Source organism: Girardinichthys multiradiatus, chromosome 18 (assembly GCF_021462225.1).
Source record: "Girardinichthys multiradiatus isolate DD_20200921_A chromosome 18, DD_fGirMul_XY1, whole genome shotgun sequence".
Lineage (NCBI taxonomy): Eukaryota > Metazoa > Chordata > Actinopteri > Cyprinodontiformes > Goodeidae > Girardinichthys > Girardinichthys multiradiatus.
In genome coordinates, this window is record NC_061810.1 from 34,491,504 (window position 1) to 34,512,206 (window position 20,703).

General features: G+C 40.2%; 1 protein-coding gene across 3 annotated transcripts; it reads left to right on the forward strand.

The window, feature by feature from the left end:
- The first annotated feature begins 1,014 nt into the window (after positions 1-1,014).
- Positions 1,015-16,360, forward strand: LOC124883641 (zinc finger protein OZF-like). 3 transcript variants are annotated; one of them, XM_047390820.1, is made up of 4 exons: positions 1,015-1,067; positions 3,130-3,215; positions 13,620-13,829; positions 14,411-16,360. In XM_047390820.1, the coding sequence occupies exons 3-4, from the start codon at positions 13,640-13,642 to the stop codon at positions 15,478-15,480; spliced, it is 1,260 nt and encodes a 419-aa protein (XP_047246776.1). In that variant the 5' UTR covers positions 1,015-1,067; positions 3,130-3,215; positions 13,620-13,639; the 3' UTR covers positions 15,481-16,360. The 3 variants fall into 3 exon arrangements, with proteins under 3 accessions (XP_047246776.1, XP_047246777.1, XP_047246775.1); XM_047390821.1 differs by lacking the exon at positions 1,015-1,067 and having other exon boundaries at positions 2,711-3,215; XM_047390819.1 differs by lacking the exons at positions 1,015-1,067; positions 3,130-3,215 and adding an exon at positions 9,015-9,252.
- The last annotated feature ends 4,343 nt before the right edge of the window (positions 16,361-20,703 follow it).

Sequence of the window (20,703 nt, forward strand, 5' to 3'; positions counted from 1 at the left end):
TCCCAACCCCATGAGTCTCCCACCCCCAGTGAACCCCAACAAGAACCTCCCCACAGGGCCACCCCCAACAAGGACACCGATATCAATCACAGGCCCCCGAACCCAAATGCCACGAATCCCCTCCCCCACAGGGGCACACCCACACAGCGCAAGCTCCACACACAGCCCCGCTCTAAGCACCCCCGCCACACCCCGCTCCCCCACCACACAGCGCGCTGCAATGGCAAGGCAAGGGCCCCGCGCAACGCCACCACCGCCCACTGGCGCAACAGGGCAGACCCCACCGAGCACCGTTTGGGTGAAAGAATCTTACGAGATTTTTCATTACACCCAAGATAAGGAGTAAACACACCAGATCTCATCTCTTGTGATGGAGAATGTGTGGAACCATAGAAGCAAACCATAAACACGTATTCTGGGAGTGTCAAAAATTAGACTCGTTTTGGAGAAATGTGAATGATACCGTTGAGAGAATTTGTGGATACCCAATACCAAAAGATTTTAAAACAATGTATCTTGGAAGTATTGGAAAATGTGTTTTGGAGGAAGATGTGTATTTGATTAAGATTTTATTAATTGCTTGCAAAAAATCCATTGCAAGGAACTGGTACCAGATCTCTGTTCCACCGATACAACAACGTCTGAATGTTGTTAAGGAAATGTATGTGATTGAGCGAATGACCTTCATTCTCAGACTACAAGAAGACATCTTTATAAATAAATGGGAAAATGGACACTATATGACACCAAAGAAGAGACTTGAGGGACTCACATCATTATTAAAAAACCCTTATTCTAGACACTTGCAGCCAAGATGTTCGTTTGCTATTTAAATATACATCACGTTTGTAAAGCTTATGTGATACCCTCCATGGTAGAAATATTGTGGAATAATTTAATATGTTCTTTTATTAATGAAGAAGGTCCTGATTTTAGTTGGGCTGTAGTTGCAATTCCCCTAGTTAGTCAGCAGAGGGAGATGTTCCCAGAGGTGTGTGCTGGATGTGGGAGCTCAGAGCAGAGCCTGACTGCCGACAGACCGCATCTAACGTGTCGTCTAAATACAGGTTAGCAGCATTGGTATATTGGTCCCAAATCACTCCGAATGGTTGAAGAACACCTTTAGTTCCGAATGTGCTGACTTCTATTCCTGAAGATAAGTTGTTAAATTAGAAAAGGAGACTTATTGTGTCCTGTATTAGCGAGTGTGATTTACTATTAGCGTGTATTGGTAAAGATGGCGGACCCTAGCATGTTTCATTTAGTTTAAATATGGCTCCACAACATGTGTTACTTTTAGAATTTTTGATTTAATGTGAGTATCATAATACAGGCAAGAGTCTAGGAGTTTTTGGGTAATATTGAGTTAATATTTTTATGTATTAAAGCTGTGAATGTGTTTGCTGTAATCAGATGATTTATATGTTGTTAAGAGTTGTTCAGTAATTGGTTTAGAGGAGCAGGTAAATCATAGCACTGAATGTAGTGCATTTATATTACGTATTCTTACGTTGTACATTATTAGAGTGAAAGAAACGCTCCAAACTTAAGTGAAAGTCAACTCTAAATGGAACCATAGTAATTTCTGTATAAAAGAATGAACCAAGAAGTAACTTGGAATTTGGGAAAATGTTAAGAGGCATTAAGTATTGTGAAACTGAAGTAAGATTAAGGTGCATTGTTTATTATTATGATTTTTCTGGTAATAAATCAGAGCAGAGCCTGCCTGCCGACTGACCGCATCTAACGTGTCGTCTGTGCTTTTTCCTGCAAAATACGGGGTATTAACCTGGCTAAAACGCAGATCTCCTTTGAGGCCTGTAACATACTTTTGGTGGTCTGTACGGGGATTGGTATGCTGCGAGAGATGATGCTGATCCCATAACCAAGGAACCCAAGGCTGACATCACAGACGAGGGCGAGCAACAGACGTGCAGCTGACGGAGCCACAGGTCTACAGATTGTGAAGGGACCGCGGCTACAGGAGGGACGTGCTGCTTGCTCAAGCAAACCGTGCTGTTAGGAATCGCTGGCCAAAGGACACAAGATGGCAACTGCTGAAAGGAAAACTCTCACATGGAAGATAAAGAAAAGTCTCCAGCAGTTTACAGCAGAAGAACTTTCAGGTTGCCACAAATATCACACCAGTCCTAGACCTGGACACGGCGAACATTACACAGGATGAGGAAGAGAATTGTTTTGACTATATATATTGCTATCTGAGTTGTAAAACCCTGGTTGAATCAGAAGACCAGGGATTGTCTCATTTACTGTGTCTTCAAGACATAATTTTGGATCTTATTGATAGTCGTGTTTCTGAAGTATTTGACCAGGTATCAGAGCCTGGGATTGTTGCTTTAAAGACACTTCCTCCCACTGTAGCCTCACAGCAGGGCACGACTGTTAATACCGCCTCATTGCCCTGTAGTTCTGATGATACAAGTGTTGCTGAGTTTGATAAGTTAAATGCCAACTATGAGGCACTGGGCAGAAAACTAGCTGAGTTAAAACCCAGTAATATTGTGCACACCCCTCAGATCAGAGATACACAGGTAGCCACACACGTCTCCACCAATGATTCTCACCACTCCAAGCCTGATCAGATGGTTTCCCTGAAAGACTTACCATTCCTGCAGCAGAAGGAGTTTAAAGTACATGGGGGTCAAATAGGGGACAACACCTCTGACATCAGTTATCATGGACTGTGCAGGCTTATTGATGAGGGGCTGCAGGCCAAGCACACAGAGGGAGAAATCATTCAAGGTGTACTTCGTATCATCAAACCAGGACAATTTAAGGATATGCTGATCAGCAAAGATGATCTGACTGCCAGAGAACTAAAGAGCCTGCTACGATCACACTTGAGTGAAAAGAGTGGGAGTGAGTTATTTCAGGAGTTGATGAGCACAAAGCAACATGAACATGAGACCCCCCAACAGTTTCTTTACAGGTTGATTGGACTGAAACGGAAGGTAATTTTTGCTTCTAAACAAGATAACCTGGACATTGAATATGAGCCACGAACAATTCAGAATGTATTTCTGCGTACTATTCACCAGGGCCTTCTCCCGAAGTACTGTGATATTCGAAGTGAACTTAAACCACTGCTATCTGACTATACTGTTTCAGATGAGGCTCGAATAAGAAGAGTTAACAAAGTGTCAAGTGAGGAGGGTGAGCGACAAAGAAGACTGGGACATTTTGCTCGTCAAAAGGTAACTCACGCTCACACTGCCCAACTTGAGACTGAAAGAGACGTTGAGAAAAATGACTAGAAAGGAAAAAGCAAAAATAAAGTCACAGAAGAACTAAGTGAGAAGTTGGAAAATCTAACAAAAGTAGTGGAGTGTCTTACAGCTAAACAGACACTGGAGCCTACTTGCCAATGTATGTACCCAAAGCATAAAGCCAGGAACACAATAAGACAACCAAGTTGCCCCAACTGTATTGAGAGATGTGCCAACTCTTGCAATCACTTCTTCATCTGTGGTGAGACGGGTCATCGGGCAGTTGGATGTCTTATGAAGGGACAAAGAAAAAGCAGTTATCAGTTCTCTGCTAATGCACCCTCATTCAGTGAACGCAGGCAGCCATGCACAAACCCATCAAACATGCACACAGAAGAACTTGCCCATGTTAAGAGTAACTTGGTGAGTCCATCACTGCAAAACAGAGAGATTGACACAGGAGACAGAGTTGCTCAGCTGGTAGGAAAGAAATGTAAAATCAAGTGTTACATTCACAGTTATGCAGTGGACTGTTTGCTTGACACAGGTGCCCAAGTGAGTCTTTTAGACCATCGCTGGGTAAAAACATTTCTCCCTGATCATAAAATTCGACCTCTGTCTGAACTAGTCAGAGGTAAAGCCCTCAGTGTGCTAGCTGTGAATGGGGAGCCGCTGCCTTACGATGGCTATGTGGGTGTGATGGTTAGCCTCCCAGAGAAGAACTGTGATCCCAACTTAACAGTACAGGTACCATTCTTAGTGAGTCGGGTGCCATTGGACTGTCCCCTCAATGGGTTCAATGTTATTGAACAGCTGATATTGGGGCCAGAAGAGAACCCAAATCTCATACCTAGTATAGTTAACCTCCTCCGTCAGGCAATGGGCCTCCAGGATGACAAAGTCACTGGACTGGTTAATTTGATACAGACCAGGCTCACCAATGAAAATGCAGACTGCCAAAGGTTGCTAAAAGTGGGACTACAGAAGGTGGTAATTCTAGCTGGCCAGATTAAACATGTCAAATGCAAAGTGCCCCCTTCACTCGACGTATCCAGCCAACTCGTGCTATTTGAACCGAATGAAAACAATCCCACATTACAACAGTTGTGGGAAGTAGTCTTTTGGCTGTATATGAATCAAAATCCCCATTTGTTCAGATCCCAATTGCTAACCACAATAAACATGATGTGACCCTGATCCATGAAACAACATTGGGTACCATTGAAACAGTGATAGGTGTCATACAGACTGACACACCAAACCACCATGAGCTAAATGGGCCATCACTTGCACACCAGAACAATAGTCAAACAGTGAAGTTTGAATGGGAACCTCCAGTTGATGTCACTCACCTGACGGAGGATCATCAGAAGGTTGTTAAGAAAATGTTGAAGGAAGAATCAGGAGCATTTGCACATGAAAATGACTTGGGGTGCATCCCGAGCTTAGAGATGACAATTAGACTCAAAGATGATATCCAAAGATCATACTCCTCCATTCCAAAGCCTCTCTGTAAAGAGGTTAAGGAGTACATCAAAGATCTCCGGGCAAGAGAATGGATCGTGAAGTCACGTTCTCCTTACTCTGCACCCATAGTCTGTGTCAGAAAGAAGGATGGATCTCTTAGGTTGTGCATTGATTATCTTCTCCTTAACCAACGCACAGTCCCAGACCATCACCCCTGGCCTCGAATTCAAGATCTCATAGATACTTTGGGAGGTTACAGCTGGTTCTCCATACTCGACCAGGGGAAAGCTTACCACCAGGGTTTATAGCCGCGGGATCGCATCATCTTACTGCTTTCATCACCCCATGGGGCCTCTACGAATGGGTGCGGATTCCATTCGGACTGACCAACGCCCCTGCCTCTTTTCAACGCAGTATGGAAGAAATGTTGGTACCCCTTCGGGACGAGTGTTGCATCCCTTATTTAGACGATATTTTATGTTACAAGACATTTGAGGATCACATCGAAGGACTGAGAAAGGTCCTAAGAGCACTGCATAGACATGGAGTTAAACTCCGTCCCACCAAATGTGACCTGTTCAAGCGAGAGGTGAGATATGTGGGTCATTTAGTCTTTGCCAAGGGAGTACGCACTGACCCAAAAGATCTCGAGGCAGTGTATGCCCTGAAAAATGAGACACTTGCTACAGTTGGTGATGTGCAGAGAATTTCTGGCTTCCTGAGTTACTTTTGCTCATATATCCCAAGATTTTTTCGAGGATAGCAAAAACCATTTATGAGCTCGTGCAACCCAGGAAAAGTAAAGAGGAGTATTCCCAGGTGCAGCCTGGCAGGCAAAAACAAAAAGGGGCACAGTTACCTTCCAAAACACCTGTCATGTGGACTGAGGAGCACCAAGATGTCTTGTGTAAGATCATAGATATGCTGGCAAATCCCCCCATTCTGGCCTACCCTGACTTTGAGTTCCCTTTTGTGCTTCATATGGATGCCTCAGATAAAGGGCTGGGTGCTATCCTCTATCAAAGACAAAATGGGAAACTCAGAGTGATAGGCTATGGCTCGAAGACATTCACACCTGCCGAAAAGAACTATCGACTCCACTCAGGCAAGTTGGAGTTTCTCGCGCTTAAGTGGGCTGCCTGTGAGAAATTCCAGGATTACTTGTTTTATGCCCCATCATTTACCATCTAAACAGACAACAATCCATTAACATATGTCATGACTACTGCTAAGTTAAATGCCATTGGCTACAGGTGGGCGGGAGAATTGTCGGACTTCAGGTTCAACATTCGCTACAGACCTGGCAAAGTGAATATGGATGCAGACACATTATCTAGACGCCCCTTGGACATTGACAGATATGTGGCTGGATGCACCAGGGAGCTCTCTAGAGAAACTGTTGTTGCTGTATGGGAGGGCTGTGGAGCAGGTCAGCGTGATGATGTTGCATGGATTGCTGCCTTGATGCTAGCACAAGGTGAACGACTTGAACCAGATGGTGGCCACCTTATTCAATCCATTGATCTGGCCGAACTACAGAAGGCTCAGAGAATAGATCCTGTCATTGGTGACATTCTAAAAATGAAACTAGTCAGGGTAAAATCTCACAGAGGACATGAAAAGAGCAGTGAAAGGCACTGCAAAGAAAATGTTGCAGGAATGGACAAAGCTGCAGGTCGAAGATGGAATCTTATATCGAAAAATCGCAGAAAAATGGCAGTTAGTGTTGCCAAGCAGCTTCAAATCACTAGTTCTGAAGCATTTTTACAATGACATGGGCCATGCTGGGACTGAAAGAGCTCTGAAGCCAAAAACTGATGGGGCTCGACCAAAACAATTTGGGCCCATTATAAGCATTTTTCATGTGAGACCGACTACATTCAGTAATAGCTGTAAAATACAATACCCTTAAGTGAAATATAAAAAATCTGAGGTGGAAATCTGTCAGTTTGGCAAATAAATTACTATATTTCACTACGTGAAACAGACTTAAGTGACTGACCGATTAACACTTTTACTGAGTTGCAGCTCGCACTCCATACTAGAGGGTGAAATTTTTTCGGGAGTCCCACGGGTCACGGGATTCCCACGGGAAACCCGCGGGACGGGAGACAGCATCAGTAAAGATCACGTGATTGGGACGGTACAGGATAAAAAATGAACGGGAGCAGGCGGGAGCTAACCAATAGGAGAGAAAAATAAACTAGGATCAATTGTCCTTGGAAATGTAAAACTGAGACTTTGTTATAAACTTTAAGAAAAAAAAACTTGGATCCACGCCGCCATTGTGTAGTTTTTTTCCAAAATGCCTATACTATAATGCAAGTCAAACGAACTACACAACCCACAAGCCAACAGTGCTTCTGCTCGATGTTTTCCACCTGCGTTCAGAATGGAGGGAGCAAACGCAGGTGTAGAACTGGACGTGGTGAAATTGGATTTGCAACGTAAAGTCAGAAGTAAAGATTTATCTATTAAACTCATAGAGCTGACAGGAAAATCGCAAATATTACCGAACTTCAGGAGAGTTGAATGTAGCGCTGTTAACACGCAGTATGCTGCTTATAAAACGTGTTTAGTCGTAATCAAGTACACCAGTGATTAAGAGACACTTGTAAGGCAGATTCTGGATTAAATCAGTCCTGCATCTCTTCATTCGTCAAACCAAAAGTACCATCATGTGTCAACTCTCATCTGACCAACAAAACTGCTCCATGTGCACTAAAGATTTAAGAGCCTTTGCCACTGTAGAGGGGAAAGGTACGGAGCCCGCGAGGGGACATGGGGGAATTTTTGTTTTTTGCGTCCCCACGCAATACTTTTGCGTTCGACATTTTGGAACAGCAGCACAGATGACAAACTGCTCATAAAACAAACAGCACTGATTTGTCATTGATATGGTTTATTTGTCATATGCAGGTTAACACGCAGTAAACAATGCGATGAAATGCTTAGGATAAGAAGAACCGTTCAAATCACGATAAAAACAAAAACACTAATGGTGTACAAAAAAAAGTACACATCATGCAGCAGTAATAAGCAAACAAAGTGTCACAGATGTGGTTTTGTGCAGTATTATTGTTCAGAGTTCAGTAGTTTGACAGCATGTGGATAATAACTGTCTTTTAGTCTGATTGAAGATCATTTTATTTAAGGCCAATTTCAAAATAAAACTCAATAAATCTCAAAACGGGTGTAGTGTTTGTTTCATTTTTGCAGTTATCTGATTTGGAAACTATCCCACAAAGTATTGCGAAATAACGCAAAGATTATTGCGTGAGAACGCAAAAAGAGAAAAAATTCCCCATGTCCCCTCACGGACTCCGTAGAAAGGCTTCATTAAGGGAAGATATTAAATAAATATGTTGTGAAATAGAAAAAAATTGAATGTACCATTAAATGTACAATTTATTTAATACATCATTAAATATTAAGTGTACCACTAATTACGTCATGTCTTTAAAGTTATACTTAATTATTCAGTGGCACATTTAATTGCATTATAGTCCATTTCATGATATAATGGTACATTTATTGTTTCTAATGATGTATTAAATAAATAAATGGTACCTTTAATTTAATGGCACATTTAATGTTAAATTTCTTTCATGTTACATTTACTTCACTTATGGGACATTAACAACATTTATTTATTTTATGATGATTTTATTGTATTAATTTGTCCAGTTTGACCCTCCATTCTTGATGCCTGTATAAAAGATCATGTCAGAATTTGAATCAGGTGTGCTGGAGCAGACACACACGCATTTGTCTTTCGTTTCAGCAACTTGAAACATAAAAGTAATGTCATTGTTCAAAGGAAACAATCACTTAATAAATGAGTAAAATACAACTATGTACATTTTGTTTATTCAGCTAAAATAGGCATGGTCTGTTTCCTTGTTTGATATTTTATTATTTCTTCATTATTATTCTTTTTACTTTAACTGGCCTTTACTACAACTAAAAACAGGGACCTTACTGGTCCTTCAAAGAAAGAAATTGCCAAAAGACTAAAGGAAGAAAACAGAAATGGTAGAGTCACAGGAGTGGGAGTCGTTCTGAATGGGAGCGGGATGGGAGTGGGAGTCAATTTACCAGGAGTGGGACGGGACAGGATTTTTTTCGTTATGCTGGCCTGGGATTGGGATGGGACAAGACATTTTTCTGTGGGAGCGGGATGGGACAGGAGAGAAAATCCACTCCCGTGTCACCCTCTACTCCATACCACTGATGTGGCGATATTACACCGTTTCCTTGCTTGCTAACCGCGATTGAAAACAACAGAAGAAGAAGAATCTGCGCAGGCGCTCAGTTGTGCAGCACTATTCATTGTTATTGTGTGGGAGACGCCCCCCCCCCCTCTCGCGTTTAGCTCAATATTTCAGTTCTTTAACAATGTCTTCATCTCAGCACCTCAGAGAGTTTATAAGAGAAAGACTAACTGCTGCTGCGGAGGAAATTTTCACAGAGTTTGAGAAAAACATCATCCGATGCGAGGAAAAGATCAGACTGCTGGATGGCTACTGGAAACCCCAAATAGAGCTGCGCAGAATCGGTATGGACGTGAAGACTAACTGAACTTTATTAGAAATAATTTATAATGTTGTAATTAAATAATTAAATCTTAGCAGCCAGCCCAAGGACGCCAGGCTACCTTATTTTATGAATGAGATCACGCGGGCTTTAGCTTTGACCCGATTTCAAAATAAGAGCTTTAACGTTTTAATTTTTCCACATCGGACCAATATATATATATATATATATATATATACATATATATATATATATATATATATATATAGTCATCAAAGTATACTTCAGCAATGTTAACTTTCCAAACTTGAACCACATTATAAAGCATATAATTTTCAGGTTAATATCAATAAATTTAAATGAACCTTGTTAACGAAAAACGATTTAAAAACGGTTGCAGGTTTTGTATGACTAATTTTTCTTTAAAACGTGAAAAGATGGGAACCCTAAATCTGCTTCATTTGAAAAATGTAGATACATTTATTCCCATGAATTGTTACCACTCAATTAACGTTCCCAGTTAATTGACTGGTAACAGTCGTTTTATTCAGCCTAAATGTTACGTTTATTGCCAAAGAATATATTTTCACCACTAAGAGGGAGAGAGAATATCCTGCCAAGTAACTGTAAGGCATTCCTCTTACATTGTTTTTCAAATAAAATTTGAAACACAATTTTAAGGTGGATTTTATGTGGAATTAAAAATATAAGGCCCATAAATGCAAAATACTTTCGATTTTTTTTTTCACAACATTATTCATCTTATTAAAGAAAATTATTTCTAGCGGTTACTCTTCCAACATAAAGTATACCTCCCCAAAATATTGCTCGAAATGTTTCATAAATATTTGGTGTGGCATTTTAACAATGAAGAAATCACCTTTAAATTTGTTATTGTCATAGCGGTTTTTGTGGTGGACCAGAGGCAGACAAGTACGGAGGAAGCAGAGTGGGATCAGTGGGAAAACTCCTTTAATAAAGAGAGTCTGCTACTTGCAGGCGAGTGCAGGGCGACAAGACAATCCAGTCACTGGCATTGAAAACAGGATCCAATATAAGGGTATCTCCAAAGAGGCATCAACGAGACGTGACCAAAAGACATGACGACACCGCGTGGAACAAAGGACAAGACAGACCTAAATAGGGACGAGGTGAACATGAAACAATAGGGCAGGTGATCAGGAAAACAGGGAACAGGTGAGATGTGGAGACATGGAGGCAGCGGGAGCAGGTGAAGCAGCAAGAGACAAATGAGGACATGGAGGAGCAAGATGAAGAAACGAACTGTAAAACACACCCAGGGAACCAGAACACGGGGAGAACAACAGATCTAAAAAATACAATAAAACCACCCAGTCAATCAGAACAGAACCTAGGAAATAAAAGACCAGAAACGGGAACTCAGACATCAAAAACATCTGATTAAACATAAACAAATACAGAACCGAAAAAACATTGTGACTGTTATATACTGGTGTTTATATTGACATTACATTTTAATTTAGTTTAACCACTGTCTTTGACTAAAATGTTATTTCATTTTGTCAAATTTCAGATATCTCCTGGCATTTTAATGTTGTGATAGTTTTAGTCAAATTTATTTTAGTTAACCAAATATACAGTAAATGATCTAAAATATAAACTCATAGAGGAATATTTTTCTATCATTACATAACTTCATTTCTCCATAGTTGGGTGAAATATTTATCCTTAAACAGAGGGGAATAAAATTGTGTTTTTTTTACTATTCAAGTAGTTTCTTAAACTTGAAGGAGGCATCGGTATAAGGCCATTTACATGAACACTAAATGTAGTATTGTTCCTTTTTTATGACACTAAACTTTTAAGAATAAATTTTCTAAACATATGATTAATTTTTATTCAAACATGCTGAATGAAAATGACTTTTAACTCCATCAGAGATTCAAACTAACCAGATGAGTAAAAAACTCCAAGTAACATTGTTTTCTATCTGTAGTAATAGGAAATGTGCATAAAATAATGAACTTTAACAGCTATGTGTGAAACAGTCAGTCCTTTGTCATCCATGAACTTCTATCGTCTCCATCATGAGAACAAAATGTGCTTCTTCAACAGCATTTAGAAGAGAGGATGAAATCATCTGTCACTTCACTGCTTTCTGCTGTTATCTGAAGTTTTCTATAAACCGATGTGACAGACAGGGGGAAATATGTAGACCTTTTCTATGTTTCTTAAGATGTTTGAGAAATTTGTTAAACATTTAAATCCGTTTTGTTTGGGAAATAAGGCATTGACATAAGGACATAAGCTGCCCATGCAGCTTAGCAGAAAAAGCTACTGGTAGTTTCCAGCTCCAAGTTATAGAAAAGTGATTTATTGATCCTACAGGTCTAATGTAATCAGGCCTGGTTGTAGATTGTGAACTCAGTTGTCTAAACCAGTGGTTCTCAATCCTGGTCCTCAGGGCCCACTTCCATTTAGGTTTTAGATATGTCTTTGCTCCTGCACACCTGATCCAAATGATTGAAGTACCTCAGAATGCCATCGAGCACCGCAAAATCCTTTCAGTCACCAATTTATTTAACTCAGGTGTTGGCAGCAGGGAAACACCTAGAGCTTGAAGGACAGTGGGTCCAGAGGACCAGGATTAAGAACCATCAGTCTAAACAATGTAGTAAATCATTGTTAAATATTGATTTATAAAGAAATTAAAGTACTTTTTTTACACATGGCTAGGTTCATTTAGATAGATTTTTCCTCTTTTAACAAGTAAAACCTGTAGCCCCTTTTCCATTGCCTGTATAAAGCCTCAGGCTTTGTAAAGCCCATGTCACATAATTTCACTTTACCGAGGCTTTACTTTCTCGGGGAAATGGTCCTGATCTGACGATGGTCTTTTCAGCTTTCCCCGGCATTTGTTAAAGGAGCGGAGTTGTGTGCAGTGAGGCATGGCACCAGCAGCTTCAGTAATGGCAGGTTACTATACAAATGAATTGTTTTTATACCATTAAGTTCTCACAAAAAGTAGTTTAAAGATGTTTTTAAGAGAGATAGTAGCCCTCAAAACTTCATCTGATCAAGAATGAGCCTACATTTAAATGTTTTTTTCTGAGTTTTCGTCGCAGCGTACCTCTGCTTACAGGCTGGTCTGGCTGCTATTATCTAAGCTAAGCTAACTGGGCGGCTGAATGGGGACTTCCCCACAAACCGCTGCCTGATTTTGGCCGGCACTTTGGGATTTCCTGGTACTTGTTATATGTTTGTGGCAGCTGAAAACTGAATATAAAGCGTTTAGCAGGCATGTGGTCAATAACCGCAAGAACCAGAAAATAAAACGGAATATTTTTTGCCGGAAACTTGTGAGATTTTAGTTATTGTTGGCATTAATTATTAACTATTTCGCCACAGTTATGTGAAGCAAATATTTTAATGCAGTGCTGATGATCAGAACACTTAAAATTTTCCATGTACATAAAAAAAATACACATTTCCCTAAGACTCTTCGTGTAAACCTAACTTAGTGGAGTATGAACTCTTTAATATTTTTTATTTTTCATAGTTTTATGCAGACAGCTCTGCAGGAGGAGATACAACAGTTCCCAGTGACCCTGTTATCCTCTACTCCACTGTCTACACATCTTCCACATTATATAAATATTTACTCATGATTAGTCAGGCAGGGTAACAATTCCATGTAATCCTGGACTAATTATCAGTTTTTTTATTCTAATAAATAAATTTTTTACTAAACCGTGTTCTGTAGTTATCTGATATTAGTTTACCTAGTGTATTAATCAGTGTTTAGTAGTTAAATCATGCAGTTGTAAAGCAACAACTCTAGCCAGTTGCAGGTTTGTAAAAATAAAATGTAAAATAAGGATTTAAACATTCCTGCTTATGGATTCAATCCAACTTAAGAAATAATGGCAGATTTAAATCAACTGTATAACTCTAAAGCTGATCACCATCTATTATTTATCAGTTGAAACATAAAAAATTAACTTTTAAACGGAGTAAAGGAGTAATCTGCTGGAATGACGTATAGCAGTTTTCTCCACAACGTCTCCATTCGTCATTCAGCTGATTTAAATAAATGGTTCTGGCCTCTCTTTTACCCGGGTAAAACTAATCCTGGTGCTTTCGATGGAAAAGGGGCTATTATTTCAAAATAGCTTTTTGTACTATTTTGTGACGGATACAAAAAGGTTTTTAATCTTCTGAAGCAATTAAATGTGACAAAGCCACAACTAAATAAATCTGTAAGGGTTTAGATATTTTATCATAGCCCTGTATTACAATGTAACCCGTATTATCTCCAGTCCTCAGTCAGATCAACAATAGACTTCACTCTACATTCTTTATTCTCTCCTCACTGTTGTACTCCTCATTGTCAATTTTGTTTCGCAGACCTCCCACAGCAATGGTGTATGGTGGAGGAAGTTTCTGCTGAACAGCTGTTCTGTAACCAGGAGACGAGCCCCAGGCAGGACCAGGAGGAACTGCAGCCTCTACAGATTAAACAGGAAGAAGAGGAACTCTATAGCTCCCAGGAGGAAGAAGATCCAGAGCTAAAGGAGGAGACAAATGGAAACATACTGTTTACTGGTTGTGAGGAAGGTGGGAAGACTGAACTAAACCCTCAATGATTCTGTAACTTTGATATTTTTAGTGCAAGCATAATTCTCATGATTTCATCATTTTTGGTTTCCTAAAGTTCTAGACAGACGTTACAACAGTTTTTCTCTAAAGTACTGTGTGTACAGAGTTCCTGCAAGCTGCAGCAGTCCCGAGTTCGGGTTGCACCCCTAGTTCTATCCCATCATATTCAGAATGTTTTAGTTATAGATACATGAAAAACAAGAGTTGTATGTTATTTATTTGTGCCATGCTTGGAGAGACAGTTCCTACATGTAATTCATACTTTCATACATACTATAATTGTTACTGGCGACTCTACAGTGGACCAGAATAAGGCTGGTTTTCCCTAGAAATGTGACACCAGTTATCCGCAGACCATTTCCTGCTCAGAATGAAACGCTTTAGTCAGAACTATCGTGGGATTTCCGAACCAAAGTCCTGGAAAGATTGAAATATAAATTTTTTTCCTCCTTATATTGATACTATTCTATATTGGAAACTGTTCATTTCTACAAGCCTCTCCTCCCTCAGTCATTTGCTCTGTCTCTTTTTCTCTACAGACTTCCCACAGCATCATGTCTGTATGGGGGAGGAAGCTCCTACTGACCAGCTGCTCTGTGACCAGGAGAGGAACTCTGATCAGGACCAGGAGGAGCCAGAACCTCTCCAAATCAAAGAGGAACAGGAGGAATACTGCAGCTCTCAGGAGGAAGAGCAGCCTGCACCACAGGTGGAGTTCATGCCGACTCCTAGTTGTGACGAAGGAGGGAACACTGAATCAGAACAATACACTAATGATGCTGAACTGAAGCCAGAAGTGAGACAGTACAATATTAATATGGACTGGGCGGACTTTATGGGTGATGCATTAAAAAAGCCTTTTAAATGTGGCTTTTGTGGAAAAACCTTTCAGTTTAAATCCAAACTGATCAGACATGTGGCGACCCACATGAGTAAAAACACATTCTCATGTGGCATTTGTAAGAAATCCTTTAATCAGAACTGCCAACTGATCCACCACATGAGAATCCACACAGGTGAGAGGCCCTGTGGAAAAATGTTCAGCCAACACAGTAGCCTGTTGATTCACAAGGGGGAGAAGCCCTTCGTTTGTAACACGTGTGGAAAACGCTTCACTAAATCCTACATCCTGAAAAGACATGCAAGACTCCACACAGGTGAGAAGCCTTTTACCTGCGGCATGTGTGGGAAATCCTTCAGTCGAAGGGACCATATGTTGGGCCACATAAGAACCCACCATGGTGAGAATGCTCCTGTGCGCAGTGACTTTGGAGAGGCATTTATCCCCTCGGCGTCTCTGAGCAACCAGACGGTGATCCACCCAGCCAAAAAGCCCTATTCTTGCGAACAATGTGGAAAATATTTCCGAAGGCATCGTACCTTTTTGTGTCACATGAAGAGCCACAGGAGCGTGAGGCCGTTCATCTGTAAGACTTGTGGAAAACATTTCAACCAGTCATCGAAGCTGAAAAGACACGAGCCAGTCCACACAGGTGTGAAGCCTTTCTCCTGCAGCACGTGCGGAAAGTCCGTGAGTAGAAGGGACCATTTGTTGCGCCACATGAGGACCCACGCAGATGGGAACTCTTACGTTGAACACACTTCATGAGCCCTAAAAATACTGTACATACGGTGACCGGACGCAGGCTTGATGATGGAAAGTGTGTGTAAAACATTTAGATAATTAAAACTGTATAAAAGTCACGTGAGGGATCACAAAGAGGTGAAGATGTTTTCCTTTAACAGTAGGAATTTGATTGTCCACACAGATGAGACACGTTCTTCTTGCAAGGAGATGTAGAAGAGGACAAGTGATCAGGTGTAGTGTGAAATTCATGGTACTGACGGATAGTTTATGGTTTTATAACCCGGGTACAGGGAAGCAATGATAGCTAGGTACTATAATATGAGAAATGGCTGTTAGTTATAGAAACGAGAGTAAAACTTTTAATCCAACAATAGTTTCTTTATATTTTGATCCAAGCAGCTCCAGCTAATTTTACAAGAGTGTTTTGATCCGTAGTTATTCAGACAGGATCAGAACTCTTTTTTCACTTATTTCCAGCCACTGGCTGACCGTTTTTAGATCATTGTTTATTAAGCCCCCTAACACTAACCTCATTCAGACATAAAAAGGCTTTGAAACTCAGGGGATGAAACATGTTGTAGTCTTGTTTTTTATTGCATTGATTTTCCAGTTTACAGAAATATTGAAGGAATCTGCTTTATTTGGCTGCTGCTGTTTGTTCGTTCGGTTGGATGTTAACCCATGGACAACAGTTACTGCTGTTTTTACATGTTAGTGTTGTCTTTGTTCAGGGAACAAATGATATGTCCAAGGTATTTTTATATTTAATACTGTTTTAAGCTCAATCTTTATTGAATAGTTTGATTCTGTTTTATTTTGTTTGTGCAAAAAAAAAAAAAATTTGATTGTAAATTAATCCAGTCTGAATTTCTTAAAATAAAACATTTTGTGAAAACATCAAGGAGGCTGCCATGCAATTGGTGCTGCATATCTTTGTGTTTAATGCATCAACTTTTAATTTGAGGGAAATCCACGTGTATTTTCTTATTGAAAATGGAAGTTAAGCACCTAAAAGGAATTCATTCATTTAGATACACAGTGTCTTGCAAAATACCCCCCACCCCTTGGCTTTTTACCTATTTTATTACATTCCAACCTGTAAGTAAATTTTGGAATGAGGGAAAAAAAACATTTAAACAAAAAAGAATAAAAACAACATTTGCTTGTGCGTATGTATCCGCCCCGTTAGTTATGAAGAAACAAGTTCTGGTGCAACCATTACCTCCAACGGTCACAAAATATGTGAAATGAAGTCCACCTGTGTGCAATCTAAGTGTCACACAATCTCAGTATAAACACACCTTTTCTGAAAGGCCCCAGAGGCTGCAACACCACTACGCAAGAGGCACCACACCATGAAGACCAAGGAGCTCGAAACAAGTCAGGAACAAAGTTGTTGAGAGTCAGGGCGGGGTCACAAAAAAAAATCTACATCTTTGGTTCCCCTGGATCACCATCAAATCCATCATCTTCAAATGGAAAGCACATGGTACCACAACAAACATGCCAAAAGAGACGCGCCCACAAAAACCGGGCCAGGAGGGGATTGATCAGAGAGGCGGCACAGAGACCAAAGGTAACCCTGAAGGAGTTGCCTGCCTGTGATTCAAGACGGGGACATAGGTTCACCTCCCAGCAAGACAATGACCTGAAGCACACTGCCAAAGCAACACTCGATAGGTTTAAAGGGGACATATACTTTTGAATCCTTCCTTTTCACACTTAAATCATTCAGTTGTGGTCTATATGAAGTGGAACTGCAATGCTTTGGTCTGAATTCCTTGTTATTGTAGCTCCACATGCTCCTCTTTTAACTCTGTTCTGAGGTGCGTCTGAGAGCAACTCGTTTTGGCGTTGCCTCTTTAGATGCTGTTGAGGCACTTTACACCCCGCCCCTTCCAGGTCAAAGAACGCTGCACTTTAACCCATTCCGCCATTTTTGTAGTTTAATAACAATTATCTAGCGCCACAGAAACAAGACAAAAACGGCAAAAACAATGCAAAACTGTTTATGTAATAATAATATTCAAAACACGCAGTACGGTTCTGTCTTCACGGAGCTGAAAGCAGCACACTGCACCAACATAAGCAGAAGGCACGATGCTACTGCTATCAAAACAATGGCCATATTAACACAATAAATTCATGTCTAAAATAAGGTTTGTTAGCGTTATGTGCAGCTTTCCGCTTTCCTGTGTCTGTCGTTTCCATAGACAGACGGAACTGATCCCTTAATCAGATGAAGTCTTTCAGAAATCCTTGATCCAGGCGGAGGTTGCTGAAGGTACTCGTCTTTGAAGTGGGGAAATAGGAATTTCCCCACTGATGTGGGATCATTTCCATGAAAAATAAAATGTAACCAGGCACTTTGAAGAGGTTCTAATGCTGGGGGACGGTTAAATGAATTGTGTGGGTTAATACACCCAACAACGGAACCGAACTTATCCTCCTTCAGCGAAGGCATACTTGAGTTTGGACTACAAAATCGCAGTGACAAGTAAATATGGCAGATACGCGAATTGATCAGCTGGTAGTCCATGAGGTTTTTTAGCTGTTTCACAGCAAATACGGTGACGTAACAGTTGGAAAAACGTAACAGATGATAGAAAAAACTGAACGCACTAAACATTTGGACCCAAACAGAACATAAAGATATCTACACAGCAGCTGGAGAGACTAAATTCAACTCTTCTGCCCTCCTGCAGACCCCAAGTCAGCAGGTGGCTCTACAAAGTACTGACTTTAGGGGGTGAACAGTTATGCACCTTGATTTTTTTCTGTTATTTTGTCCTATTTGTTGTTTGCTTTACATTAACAAAATAACATATCTTCAAATTTGTAAACATGTTCTGTAAATGAAATGGTGCAAACTCTTAATATATTTTAATTTCAGTTTGTGAGGCAACAAAGCATGAAAAACGCCAAGGGGGGTGAATACTTTTACAGGGAAAGGTACCCTTGCTTGTCTGTGTTACATATAATTAATATTAATAATTCTGTATGTTTAACTGTTTATCACAGTGTACAGACATGGGCAAATTGTGCAGTAACATAATGATACTAACCTCACAGATCTGTAGGATTTAGGTCTGGGACCTCATAGAGTCATGGAAAGAGTTTGCGTTTGTGTCTGGTGAATTATTCCTGTGTTTATTTGGACATATTGTATGCATTTTTATCCTGCTGAAAGTCTCAATGACCGTTCATTTTCAGTTTTCTAGTGAAGTCCACCTGATTCTTATCCCTAATACATACTTTATTAGACAGGATCTAATGTAAAGATCACAGTGGCTAGATGATGTCCTGTTTAAAAAAGCCATTGACATGAGATTTGACCCAACATATAAGAATATATGCCTTAATATAGTTGAGGACTTGGGATTTGAAGCAGGACAATGATTTGAAGGAAACTGGCATTCCACCTCTGAATGGTTCAAAAATGTCAAAGTCCATACTTAAATCCAGCTGAGATGCTGTTTCATGTGCTTAAGCTGGCTGTTGATGCTCGAAACCATATAGTAATTCCCCAAAGAAGAGTGGACCATAGTTCCTCCACGAGATATAAAAGACTCATTACCAGAAATCACAAATGCTTCATGGCAGTTGTTGGCACCGAGGATGGCAAAATTGATTATTAGGTTCAGAGATGGTATCCTGTTTTCATTACATAAATTAAATAATTTGAAAATCGTTTTTGTTTATATTTAGCTTATCTTTGATAGATATTAAAGATGTTGATGATGTGAAAACGTTTGGGGGGAAAAAAGAAACAATACGTTGGCAAACACTTTTTCATTAAATTTCCCCATAGTAAACTTATCACACAGCATACGATGCATTTCCATTGTTATGCTGATGATACCCAGTTATATTAATACAGAAAACCTAAATCAGTTTATTAGACCTGAGGCATATTTTATATAAAAACATGGATAATTTATTTTTGTGCCTTTAAATTCAGACAAAATGTGGTCATCTTTGGACCATCTGACAACAACCTTATTATAGTTACTACTCCTAATTACTTCAACGGGTTCTCCAGTAATAACTTAAAGAATCTTGATGGCATCTTTAACCAGGACAAGCCATTTATCCCATATTAAACAGGTTTCTTCAACAACCTTTTTTCATCTGCGCAATATTGGCAAAATTTGAAATGTCCCCTCCAACAGTACTGCAGAAGAACATTTTACTCCAAGGCATGATAATTGTCATTCTCTGTTTTAGTGAAGCCACAAAAAACTACTGTACTGTTGATTTGCAGTAAGAAGGTCTTGGGTTCGGTTCTGATCTGAATTCATTCTGCGTGGTTGGGTTCTCCCCATGCATTTGTGGGTTCTCTCCAGGTAATCCAGCTTCCTCCTACAGTCCAGAAACATGACTGTTTGGTTGATTGGTCTATCTAAGTTGCCCTCAGGTATGAGTAAGAGTATGCATGGTTGTCTGCCCCTGTGATGGAGTAGCGATCTGTTCACGGGGTACCCGCTTATTCACTGCTGGAGATAGGTACCAGCCCCTTCCCTCGTGCTGCAAGGATAAGCAGGTATAAGCAATGGATGGATGGATGTCCCAAGCTAAATGCTTCTGATGTAACTGTGTTTTATTTTGTATTTAGTGTAAAAATTTTGTTTAAAAATTAATCTGAGTTTCAGAATAGTTTTCCGGTTGTTTTGCATTTTGAAAGTCCGCCAGGAGAGTCTCTGCTCTAAAGAAACGTCACGTTTGGCTGCAGAGATTGCCAACCACCACACCCCACCTTCTCATGTTAATGAAGACAAAGCCAACATTTGTATGCATCTACAAATGTTGGCTACTTCAGACAAATTGCACACAGCTGAACTTTTCTATCAGCTGCAAGCTGGGAATCAGAAGAATGGGGACAGTCTTTGTGATGTTTGTCTGCAGTAAAATCCTTAATGTTGTGGTTGTGAGGAAGCAGAGGAAGGCGTGGTGCTGTTTTGTTCAGAGTTGGACAGAAAGGGTCCCATTGACACTGAGTCAAAAGGGGAGTCCAGACAGCTGAGTGGAGGATTTGTGGACCGTCTCTGCACCAAGAGACTGTAAGCTTCAATGCAAAAATTATCCCCTAAAACCAAACAAATGTTCTCAAACACACAAAAAGTTGCCTATGCAGTGATGATTGTTACGCTGTTAGGAATAATCTTTATTAATATGACTCATAGCTGTTTTTCCCATTCATACCATAGTAATATAAAATATAAGTTCTAATGTTCCCTTTTTGTT